Source organism: Suricata suricatta, chromosome 11, assembly GCF_006229205.1.
Source record: "Suricata suricatta isolate VVHF042 chromosome 11, meerkat_22Aug2017_6uvM2_HiC, whole genome shotgun sequence".
NCBI lineage: Eukaryota > Metazoa > Chordata > Mammalia > Carnivora > Herpestidae > Suricata > Suricata suricatta.
Window position 1 is genome coordinate 12,240,498 of NC_043710.1, and position 11,949 is coordinate 12,252,446.

At 57.3% G+C, this 11,949-nt stretch overlaps 1 protein-coding gene across 1 annotated transcript in view; it reads right to left on the reverse strand.

The window, feature by feature from the left end:
• RTN4RL2 (reticulon 4 receptor like 2) overlaps nucleotides 1-11,949 on the reverse strand; it is a 13,900-nt gene that overhangs the window by 936 nt on the left and 1,015 nt on the right. Inside the window, exons 2-3 of the mRNA XM_029915481.1 lie at nucleotides 6,284-6,765; nucleotides 5,036-5,246 (exon numbers count right to left, since the gene is read on the reverse strand). Coding sequence (XP_029771341.1) covers nucleotides 5,036-5,246; nucleotides 6,284-6,765 — 693 coding nt within the window. The remainder of the gene's footprint in view (nucleotides 1-5,035; nucleotides 5,247-6,283; nucleotides 6,766-11,949) is intronic.

The window sequence follows — 11,949 nt, forward strand, 5'->3', positions numbered from 1 at the left end:
AGGACCCCCGGTTTGCTTAACCGTGCGGACGGCGCAGCCCGACCTCCTGACTTCAGATCCTGGATGGATCTGTCAGTACTGACAGTGCCACTTGGGGCAAGTCTCGGTATCTCTGACTCAGTTTCTGCACCTGTAAGACGCGGAGGTTAAATAAGCAACCTATCCGTTCCTTAGAACAGGATTTCCATAGTGGGAGGCATTCTGTGGGTTGGCCGTGATTGTCAGTAATCTCTGAGCCCGTTTCTGCGTCTGTAAAATGGGGATGAGCCTGCGTCCTTCTGGGTTTGTTCTGAGGATTAAAGACAATCCGCACAAAGAGCAGATGGGTGAAGTGCTGGGCACAGTGCCTGGCACATTGGGATTCAGGCCAGTGAAGCCCCACAGGCTCTGGAGTGAGAGCCCGGGGCTGCAGATCCAGCTTGCCCTCTTTGCAGCTGCGTTCGGTTGGGCAAGTTCTTTAGCTTCATCTAGCCTCAGTTTCCACAGTATGGATAATGAGGAGAACAGCCCGAAGGTTAGGTGAGATCATGCTAGAGACAGTACCCAGTGGGCACACAGAGTCTCAGTTACAATTAGGTCCATCCCATTCCCTCTGACAGAGGACCTTCCTGGGGCTCAAAAGTTCTACTGTTCTACTCCCGCAGGGATATTCATGGGACCTAGCATCAGCTCCACCCCCCAGAGGCGGGGGTGGGGGGGGCAGGGGTGGGGGGGTGGTAAGGGGAAGGAAACCTGCTGTGGGATGCCCTGCGTCTCAGCCCCCTTAGAGGGGCTGCCCCGCCTGCCTGCCTGGGGCTGGGGAGCCCCAGAATCAGGCCAAGTTAGTGCTGGAATGCTCTTGAATGGCTGCAGAATTAATGGGGGTGGAGGAATAGGTCTAGGAGCTCGGGGGAGGGTGGGGAGGATGCAGGGGGCTGGATTCTGCCTTTTATCCAGGTCACCAGCTTGGTGATGGTCAGCCAGACGTGGGAGTCAGGGCTTTGGGGTCCAGCGGCCCAGCCACTTTTACAGAGGACAGCACGAAGACCCAGAGAGCTGAAGGGCTTGCTAGAGAGGGGCCCCAGGACCCCAGCACTGAGATCCACCCCTCTGGGCAGGACATTGCTGTGGTCAGCAGGCCCAGAAAGTCTGGTTCCCAGCAATAAGAGCATGCGCTGTGCTCCAGCCTGCTCACTCCTGGGTCCTGTTTCTTCTCCTTCCTGCCTAGGGGGACGATCCAGCTCATCCCACTCAGGAGCCCGGTGTGTCGCTGGCTCTCAGGTGGGGGGAGGGCGTTGACTCCCAGCCCACACCCACAGCCTCCACCTTCCTGTGCTCCCGCGTTTGCTCGCCCCCTCCCATCTGCCTTCCGCCCTCTCCGCTACAGGAACTGAGCCTGCCAAGAACCCTTCTCTTGGCCACATTGAGATCCATCCCCTCAACCTTCTTGGCTGTCTCTGACACCAGCGTTGTCTGCCCCCTGCTGCCACCACCTTGTGTGTCCAGCTCAGGTCTCCAGTGGGCTCTGTGCAAGCCTGTGGCCTCAGCCTGTCCACTTTGGCCTGCTGCCCTTCCTGGTCCTTGTCTTCCTGGCCCCCCAGGGAGTGCGCTCTAGCTCACTGGACACCTAGTTAGGGCCTCTGTTTTTTATGGAATGTCAGCAATAGTGGGACACACCCGGAGACAGCTGGGCAGGTCAGTATAGGACGGGAGTAGAAGCAGAGGTGATCGGCACTTTGGGGACTTCCAGAGGTCAGGATGAGAGCCCCAAAGGTTCACATACCCCAGAGATTCCGGTGCCTTTGACCCACTGTCCCAACGTGGGGGCTACAGAAGGCCTTGATTCCAACCTCTTCTTCTTGCCCCCTGTTCCCTCTTGCAAAACTCCTGGCCCTCCCCTTGCCGAGCCTCCATCTGGGGGTCCATACCCCTCCCCTCATTCACGCCATTGCCAAATCCCACAGCCACGAACTGGGCCACAGCTCTCAAATCCAGGCCTTCTTCTCTCCCTGTTCAAACATTCTCTGTGCATTAATAAGCCCTTGACTTTCACAGCCCTCACCCTCACCCCACCCCCATCACTCCCTCCCTCTAGGCTGAGAGAGGCTGCTAAAGTCATCCACAGCCATCTCAGAAAACCACATTTCCCTCGCCTCCCCCCAGGTCAGTTCACAGCTCTCTGCATCCATTTGGAATCTCATCCCTGTATCCCTGTCCCCCCCCTCCCCCACAGCATCCTGTTCTTCACTCTGCCTCCTTCCACACCTCCCTGCTCTGGTCTCTGGCGGTCTCTGGCGCTAGCCACTGGGCTGTGTGACCTTGGGCAGCTCCACAAACCTCTCTGGGCCTCGGGTTTTTTCATCTGTGAAACAAGGAATTCGAGATGGTTGATCATTAAGATCCAGCCTCATCTGATATTTATGAGTAAGTGAGTCCTGGAATGTACCTCATTCATTCAACAAAGCTGTACTGAGTGTCTGCTCTGTGCCAGGCACCCCCACTCACAGTGCTCACCAGCCTGTACCAGGTGTCACCGTCATTGCCTGCGTCAGCGTCGTCAAGCAGCTGACTTGCTGAGCCCTCACCGTGGGCCAAGCTCTGTGCTGCCCAGTCCCCAGGTAGGAACTTCAGCATCACAACCCCACGAGGCAGATCATATTGTCATGTCCCTTCCAGAGAGCAGGGGAGCGGGACTCCCAGAAGGCAAACCACTTGTCTGGGGTCTACTAGCCGTAGATGGTGGAATGTGGACATGAACTCTGGAGACAGGGCCCTGCTGCACTCTGGGGGAGTCAGGTAGACCGCTGCGCTCCTCCGTAGCTGGCTGACCTTGGACTGGTGCCTGAACTTTGCTGAGGGTCAGCGTCCTCCACTGTTAAATGGGGGAAATGATGCCTACCCTGAGCCCTTTTCAATTTGCATGTGCTTAAATCCTCACAACAGAACTCTGAGGCGCAGGTCATTTTCTCCACCCGCCAGATGGGCCCACTGAGCCCCAGAGAGGTTAAGTAACTTGCCCAAAGCCACACAGCAAATCAGAAGTGGAGCTGGGATTCCAATTCCAATCAGTCAGAGCGCACAGACAGCTCTTACATACCATGCAGGCTGTAAGGATTATGGGAGAGACTGGTGTCTCTATTCTCTGATTCTACTCAAGTAGGAAACCTGCTCCAGGAGAGCAGGGAACGCACTGCTTCTGTTCGCTGCCAGAATCCCCAGCATACAGCAGGTGCTCTGTAAATAACCACTGATGAATGAACCCCCCCCCCTCCAACCAGCAGACGAGCCGTGAGAAACTCCACCCCACCCCACCTTCCTCTTCCTGAAAAGCTGTGGCCCTCTCCCTGCCTCCAAAGCTCCCCACTCTGGACAGGCGCCACCTGGGGTCACACCTGCGCTCTGTGGCTCTCCCCCCAGCCTACATGTCCCCTCGCTGCCTGTGGCATCTCCCAGCCTGGTTCTGCCAGGCAGTTCCCAGGCAGAGGCTGGCTCGCTCTTCCTCTACGAAGGGCCAGGTGCAAAGACACTTCCTTCCCATGATACGCAGCACCATTCACACCATGGGGTGCCGGACAAACAAGTCCCATTTCAGACGACAACCCCACCCCGCCCCTGCTCATTGTGTCCACGCAAGGTCCCCTTTGCCTAGACCTTTCCTGACCCCAGGCTCTGGCTGCCATTCGTGTGTGGCCTGAGAGTGGGTGGAGGGTCAGGTCACCATGACATGATTCATTCTGCCCTGAACTCAGTGCTTTATATACATGAGTGCATTTGCTTTTTATAGCCATTCTTTGTGGAAGGTAGTATTTTTTCCCTTTTAAAGATGAGGAAACTGAGGCTGGAGGGTGGGGGGCGTCTTGCCTAAAGTTCAGTAAGGGAAATAGCAGAGCGGGGATTCAAACTCAGGCCCCCGGGCCCCAAGTTCAGCATTCTGAACCAACTCATCTATACTGCTAAGGTGGCGGGGGGGGGGGGGGCGGGGGGGGAGTCAGTGAGAGCAGTTGCAAACTACCCGCTGTAATAGGGCAGCGATGACAGCACCCGCATGGAGATTTTAAACCTGAGGGAGCGTCCTAGATAAATGTTAAGTACTATCACGATTGCCATTCTAGAGATGAGGAAATCGAAGACCAGACGTGAGTAATTTGTCAGAAGCCCTACAGGGGCCAGGCCTTGAACCTCGGTCTGGCCGACTCCAAAGCATGTGCTTTCAAAGGGGAGCCTGCACCTCTGTGCTTCCTGTGCCTGGACAGAGCCTGGTGGAGTCTGATGGTGGAGGCTCCAGAGATGCCATCAGACCAGGCAGGCTCAAGTGCCACCCATGCTTCCTGGTTGTGTGGCCTCAGGAACTTCCATCCCATGTCCCTCCTGCACCTCACTGTCCCCTACTGCCAGGCTCTCGTGAGGTTCACCGTGATGCGGGACGTGCTAGCCCCCGTCCCGTGGACTTTGTGCAGTGGTTTGAGGGACTTCACGGGTAGAGGCCTTATATCTACAAAGTCTTTGGGACCCTTGGCCTCCACTTTGTCATCTGTGAGAAAACAGCCTCTGGCAGGGCTATAGATGTGAGTGAGGTGGCTGGATAGACTTCATACGCCCTGAGATTCGAGGCGAATTTAGGAAGGTAGGAAAAGGGAGGGAGTATTCTGGGAGCCACTGGTGGCTTCAGGATAATCCATGAAGTTGACCCAAATCTCCAGGAGTGGGTCCAAGATGGGCCGTTTCACCAAGACCAGTGTTCGTTAAATGAGGCTTGTTTCTCTTTTTAAAATAGTATTTTAACAAGCATTTATATAGTGCTTACCGTATGCCAAGCACTATTCTAAGTGCTTTACAAATTATTCATGCACTGAGCGCTTATAAAATCCCAAGGAGATGGGGGCTGTTGCTGCACCCGTTTTATAGATGGAAAAACTGTGGTTGGGGAAGGTTAAAGTTCGTCACACGCTTGTAAACGACACCAGAGTCAATGCCTGTGTAGACCTCAGGACGGTGCTGGACACACAGTAGCACCCCTGGAGCGGCCGTGGACGCTACTGTTACCATCATTTTTCACAGTAATAGTCGCCATGACAAGATTTTCCAGCGTACTCTGCAGTTTTCTGCTGGTCTGTCTCCCCCACTAGAATGTTCTCTCTGAAGGCAGGGAGCTCGATCTGTTTGGTTCCCTGCTGTCTTCTCAGCGCCCAGCCCATAGTGGGTGCTCGATGCAGGCTTGTTAGGTTAGTACTGCCATTGTCATTACCACTGTCAACCTCATCACTGACCTGATGTTGAAATCGGCACATGGGTGAGACCAAGCAGGCACCGACCCCCGGCGTGGGGAGGAGCTAGAGCCTTCCAGTCAGGTGGGGAGAGGGGAGAATTTGGATGTCCTTGCCCCCTTCCAACCAGAGGCTAGGTAGCTGGGGGGAGGACTTTCTTCCAGAGTGGTTTGGAGGGTGTGTGTGTGATTGCTTCCTGGGGAAATAGAATTGGAGGATCTGGCTGTCAAACAGTCAGCATAACAACAACAATAAACAATATTTAGATCAATGGCAATAACAATAAATAGCAATTACTGTTATTCCTTCCGTTTCCAGAGCATCCGTTTTCCAGCTACTTAGCAGCTCTTTACCCTTTTGTTCTCCTTCTTCCCTTGCACTGTGATGCCCGGTTTGGGGGACAGGAGTCTGGAAAGGGTAGGACTTGCCCTCACCCCATTACCCAGTGAGCTGGAGAGAGGCAGAGCCTTCCATGGGACATAATGGTAGGGGCTCTGCCCTCTAGCTGTTCCTTCCCAGGACGTGGGAGGGTGTGGGGGCAGGTGAGAATATCAACCACAAAGGCCTTCAGACTGGGTGGCTGGCGAAAGGCAGAGCCCCCCCACCCCCCCGCCCGAAGGCAAACAAGGGGGAAAGGAGGGATCACAGAAAGAGACACATACATACACCCAGACAGACATGGGGGAGTGTGTGGGGTGGGCGTGTGAAGGGAGACAGACAGAAGAGGCAGAAGAAGACAGATGGGGGAGGCAAGTTAGTGAGAGAGGCAGAGAGGGACAGAAAAGGATAGACAGACAGACAAATGGGGGTGGGGTTGGAGAATTGGTAAGAGAGGCAGCAAGGGACCCTAACGGGCAGGGACAGGAAGGGAGAAGAGAGGAAATAAAAGACGCCCCCTCCCTCCCCCCTGGAGAGAGTGAGAGGGACAGAAACTTGGAGATAGGACAGGAAGGTTGTCCCCAGGTGCCTTGGGACAGAAGAGCCAGGGGTCCAGGGAGAGCTGTGCGCATGCGCGCGCGCCCCAGGTGGGGCCGGCTCACCTGGAGGTGGAGCAGGCTGTTCTCCTGGAGGTAGAGGTACTGGAGGCTGACCAGGCCGCGGAAGATGTTGCTGGGCAGGCTGCTGAGCTGGCAGCGGTACAGATGCAGCGACTGCAGCCGCTCCAGGCCCTGGAAGGTGTCGGGTTCCAGAGAGCGGAGGTGCCGGTTGTCGCCCAGGTCCAACTCCTCCAGGGCCTGCAGGTGGCGGAAGGTGCCCGGGTAGATGGCGGAGAGGTTGTTGGAGAAGAGCCACAGGGTGAGCAGGTTGGGCCCGAAGGTGCCGGGCCGCAGCGTGCGGATGAGGTTGTTCTGCAGGAAGAGTCGCTGTGTGTTGGGCGGCAGGGACAGCGGCACCGAGGAGAAGTTGTTGGCCTGGCAGCTCACGGTGGGTGGGGATGAGTAGCAGGTGCAGAGCGCGGGGCAGCTGGGGGCCGCTGGAGGCAGTGCCAGGAGCATCAGCAGGAGGCCAGCCGAGGCAGGACCTGCGGGGAGGGGGAGGCGGGGCTGGTCTGCGTGGGCTGCTGCGGGCCCCCGGGGGTGGGGAGGACACCTCACTGTGACGCTTCCTGGGGAGGGGTTCTGGGTGCTTTCCTGGAGTCGCGAAAAGCGCCAGGCCACTTCCGCTTTTTGAGACCCCTGGTGTATTAAAAAATAAAGAAATGCCAAGAGGGCACTCTAGAAAGCCAGGTCTAACATTTGAGGAGTTTGAGGAGTGGTCGTCTTTTCTCAGCGGTGGCCACTGCCGTAGGTTTGGCCACGGGGACTGTCAGGGCTCCCCCACCTCGGTGTGCTGGGCTTGCTGGTTCTCTGCTGTCAGTCCTATACGATGTCCTATTTCGGGTGTTCCTCTTCCCGCTAGATGCCAGTCACACCTGCCCCCTGGTTATGATAACCAAAATGTCTCCAGACATCGCCAGATGTCCCTTGGGGAGCGAGTCGCCCCCATTTGAGATCGGCTGGAACTAAATTGAGAGCCTTGGCGAATCTAAGGCCGGCGCATGGTGGCCCTCTCTGGCTGCCCTGGTGTGTGGCGCACCCACACGTCCCTGCAGCACCCCCCCCCCCGCCCCCCACTCCCTTCGGCTTTCCCCTTCCCCTTGGATGACCCAGGGCCTCTCCAAGCTGGAAGGACCCCTAGGGACCAGGGGTCAGTGCGTTTCTAACTGGGGCCAGCAGCCACCTGCAACAGAATCAGCTGGGTGGTCCTGGAAAGAATCCAAAATCAGGATTCCTGGGTGGCAACCTGGGAATCTGCATTTTGTGCCACATACTGTTCTCGTTCGAAGTCACTTAAAAATACATATGTGTATATATGTTTTCAATTAACTTGAATATTGGAAATAGTTCAGCCTTCTTGTGATGCGGATGGGGAAGCAGGCCTAAGGGCCTGGGGCTAAAGAGTCAAGTCAGGGGCCCGCGCTGTAGCAGGGGATGCAGGACCCCCTCGCCCATCCCTGCCCCCTGGTCTTGCCCTCACTGCAGCTGATAAGCTTCTGGGCTGGATCTAGCTTAACCTTTGCCCTTTACCACAACTTCCGGATGACTCCTGGGGTTTTCTTCCGCCAGCCAGCCTGGGGAGAAGGGGAACCTACATCCTACAACCCGGACAGTGGTTTCCTGGGCACACAGAGACTGAGAACCTTCTGCTTCAAGCAAGGTGTTAGGCCCCTAAAGGCCGAGAGGAGGATGATGGGTCCTTGAACCCAGGACCTGAGATCCTGGAACTTTTTGGGCTTCAGAAAGACTCCAGGGGAGAGAGTGAGGGTCTGTGAGAGTGAGGGTCAGCTCACACGTGGTGCCATGTATGGTGGTGCTGGTGGTGGTGGGGTGTGTGTGTGTGTGTGTGTGTGTGCATATACACATGTGTGCAACTGTAGGCAAGGGTGTGAGCTGAGTGCTGGCTGCCCAGCCCGGTGTGTGCACACCGCACCGACGGGTCCAGTGTGGCCTGGGTATCCTGGATGCGTACTCGCTGGGGGAACCCACAGGGGCAGGGGTGGGAGACCCTATGCCTGGTGGGTGTGGGTTCCTGCTGGACTTCGGGCGCCACCCCGACTCTGGGGCCCCTCCTGGTGCTGTGCCGCGCAGCGTGCGAGCGTGTGGCGGCTGCGCTCCGCGTGTGTGTGAGTGCGGCCCCGTGCGTGTGTAGGCTGGGTGTGATGTAATACTCAGTGACACAGCGGCTGCCGTTCCGTTCCTTCACACCACCTCCGCGTTTCTCGGCCCTTCTCACCCCTCCCCCGTGCGGCGTTTCACGATTACTTTCTCCTCCTGAGTTTTTCAGAGCCACGTGGGGTGGAGGGGCATGCCTCTCACCCCTCATCTGAACCAGGTGGGGGGTGGGGGGGGCAGGCAGTGCGGCAGGGGATCCTGGGTGGGTTTCAGGAGGACTGAGGTTTGGGGCTTAGAACGGGAGATTTCAGAGCTGGAAAGGTCCTCCAGAAGCATCGGGGTCAAGCTCTTATTCTGTGGAGGGGACATTGGAACTCAGAGAGGGCAGGGAACTTGCCCAAGGTCACACAGCATAGTGGTTGATTGGACAAAGACCAAAAAGGATTCTCTTGATGCCTGGCCAGGACACTTCTCTTCCTAGCAGTCACCCTCTGAGCTTGCTTCTCCAAGAACTTGACACCAGAGGAACCCAAATCCTTTTCTGATCCTTAATCCTACCCCTTATCCACAAGCTCACAAGAGAGTGTGAGTCCTGAAGGCCACCGGGTCCTCCAGAGGATTAGGGAGCTCTTCCCTCAGCCTCTAGGCCTGACCGGTACCCGGGGGGAAGGGTGTGCCATCCCATGGCTCTCCAGAGTCAGGGGCCACTCCCTGGCCCTGGGGTCCCCTCCAGCCTGGAGGCCAAGTGTGCAGGGGCTACGTCCCCACTCCCTGGCTCCCTGCTTTCCCACATCAGGGGGACCCTCTCTTCTTTCCCCTCAGCCCCTTTCACATGCCCCCCATAGCTCCCCCCATCATGCCCACTGCCCCAAGTTGGAGATGGTGTTCTCTGCAGGGTCTTTGAGGAGGGGCCCTGAGCAGGGGGCCCCTCTGTGACAGCTGCTGCGTAACAGTGACTCTGTTGCCATTTCTGGCCTCTGCCGAGAGAAGCAGCTGTAACCCAAGGAGCCTCATCCATAATTCAGGCTGCGGCTCTCACTAGAGGCAAGGAGGAGGGGAAGGTGGGGGGCTCTGGGTTTCTCTGCACCCCCCCCCCACCAGCCCTTGCTGGAGCGCTCCTGGGCAGAGGCAGTGGGGGCTGGCAAGCTGCACCTCTCTCCCCCCTCCGCCCTCTGTCTGTGCCCAAGTGAGCCCTTTTCCTTCTCGCCACGGTCCCTTCCCCACCCCCTGCTTCCCACTGCTCTTCACCATCACTCCTTCCTCCAGGCCTTGTGGCCTTTCCCTCCCTGAGGACCACAGGTCCGTTCCCAGCTCCCATTCTGTGACTCCCTCGCAAAGGCCAGGGCAAGAGCTGGAAGGGGTGGGGGTACGTCAGTGGCCAAACCCTTTATTTCACAGGCATCAGCACTGAAGGCTGGAGAGGGGAAGGGTCAGTTTCTGAGTGAGCAGCTCAGGCCTCCCGACATGCATTTCTGACAGTCTGCCTTCAACATCTTTCTTGAAGTCTTCATTTCACCCCTTACTACTTATAAGGGGCGGAGGGAAGCTGATGGCTACAGCCTCTCCCACCCTCTTGGCTCACCTCATCCTCCCTCTTTCCTCTTCCTTTTTTCTAAAGTCAGCAGGTGATGGCTAGAGCCGCAGGGGAGTGCAGAACCATCTGTTATTAAGCACCTACTGTGCTCCAGGCGCTGTATTTCTACAGAGAAATACAGTGTCTTTATGCATAGAGTGTAATGTAATGTAACCCTGTAAGGTCAGTATTATTGCCCCCAGTTGAGAGATGAAAATAGGGAGGCTCAGGCACCGAAAGTGAGTTTCCCCAGGTCATGCAGCTGGTACAAGGTGGGACCCAGATTGGACCAGCTCAACTCAGAAGAGATTCGCTGACCTTTCTTTGGGAGGCCCCATATCACACAGTGTCACCTGAGTGTGACAGTCACTGCCCTTGAGGTAAAGGGAGCCAGAAATTGCACCCAGGTGCACAGGCCTGGGCTGGCCGGGATACTCTTTGGGGTGCGAGCAAGGAAGGGACCCAGGCTCTGTGCAGATTTCCTCTTCTGGGCCCCCAGCTTGTGGCTACTCTAAGGGACGGCCCATTTTGGAGTCAAAAAGGAATGACCAGTGTCCAGGAGATGGGACTAGTATTGACCTGCTGAGGGAGTGGAGAGAGGCCAGGACGCGGGATCGATCCCGGAAGGCTGAGGTGCCCAGAGCCAAAAAGTATCCATTCACCGAGGGCCCACTGTCAAGGACTCTGGGCTACTGCCCTGGGGTACCAAGGCTCAGAAACAAGCTTCCCACCCCAGGAGCTAACCTTTTAGTCCCCAGGCTCTGGTGAGAGGAGTGTGAGGAGGAGGAGGATGGACTCTGGGTGGGTGGAAGGCCAGTGCCAGGGTGCTAACCGGGTGGGCAGAGTGGCCCCAGGAAAAGAGGCTCCCTGGAAGGGGCATCCAGAACCCTTGCTCTGCAGGAAGGGCACAGGGTCCCAAATGAACAGCAAGGGTTCCACACCCAAAAGGCTGGGGAAGGGCTAGGGCCTGGCGGACAGATGCTGAGCGGGGTAGGGGCTGAGGAGGTGGGGGCGCGGAGCAGCATGGAGGTGGCAGCGATGCCAGTGACGCAGGGGCCTGGGGAAGCACTGATGCGGGTGACGGAGGTTCAGAGCTGCTGCAAACAGCTTCTCACTCTGCCAGAATGTGACACCCCAAAATAAGCAGCCACCGGGGTGGCAATGGCAGGATCCGACGGCGGGGCCCAGAGATATAAATGGCAGCACGCAGCCAGCCCAGGTGCCCACCCTTGGAGGCTGCCACCCCACTCGGTTGTCCTCACCCTTTCCCCCTCACAGCCGCCCCCAAGGCCCTGAGCTCAGAGCCCTCCAGGCTGGCCCACCGACCACTCCCTGGGAGCAGGGACGTGTCAGGCAGGCGCTTTGGGAATGGAAGGCTTCCCACGTGGAAGTGGTTACCAGAAGCCTCTTTGTCTCCTCCTTAGGCAGCCCCCTCTAGTACCTCTCTCCCAGCTTGTCCCCTTCCCCCTCTTCCTTCCTTCCCAGCCCCAGCCCTAGCCCCAACCACAGCATTCCCCCGCCCCTCTACCATCTATGGTTTGCTGTCCATCCTGGTGCTCATCCAGGACCCTCTTCCCGGTTCCTGACACCCCATCTCCATCCACCACCCCTCTCTGGTTTCTAGGTTTTCCATCTTCCCACTCCCCTTTCCTTCCCGGTCCCTAGGATCCCAGCCCACCCCCCTCTTTCCCATTACACACCTTCCCTTCCCGATTCTGGGCCCCTTTCCTCGTCTTCTCTCCATCCCTCTCTGAACCTGGTCACTCCTCTCCTTCTCTCGGTCTAGGGCCTCACCTGGGTCCCCACTTCCCTCCAGGTTTCTCCCGTCTAACCTTTATTCCTCCCCCTCCCTCTCCGTCCCTCACCTAAACCACTTTCTCCATCACCGACTGCCTCTTGCTCTCCCCCTCTCTCTGACCCCTTCCCCACCCCACCCCCAATCTCCGGTCCACACCCTAGTTTGTCATTCCATGGAACTATC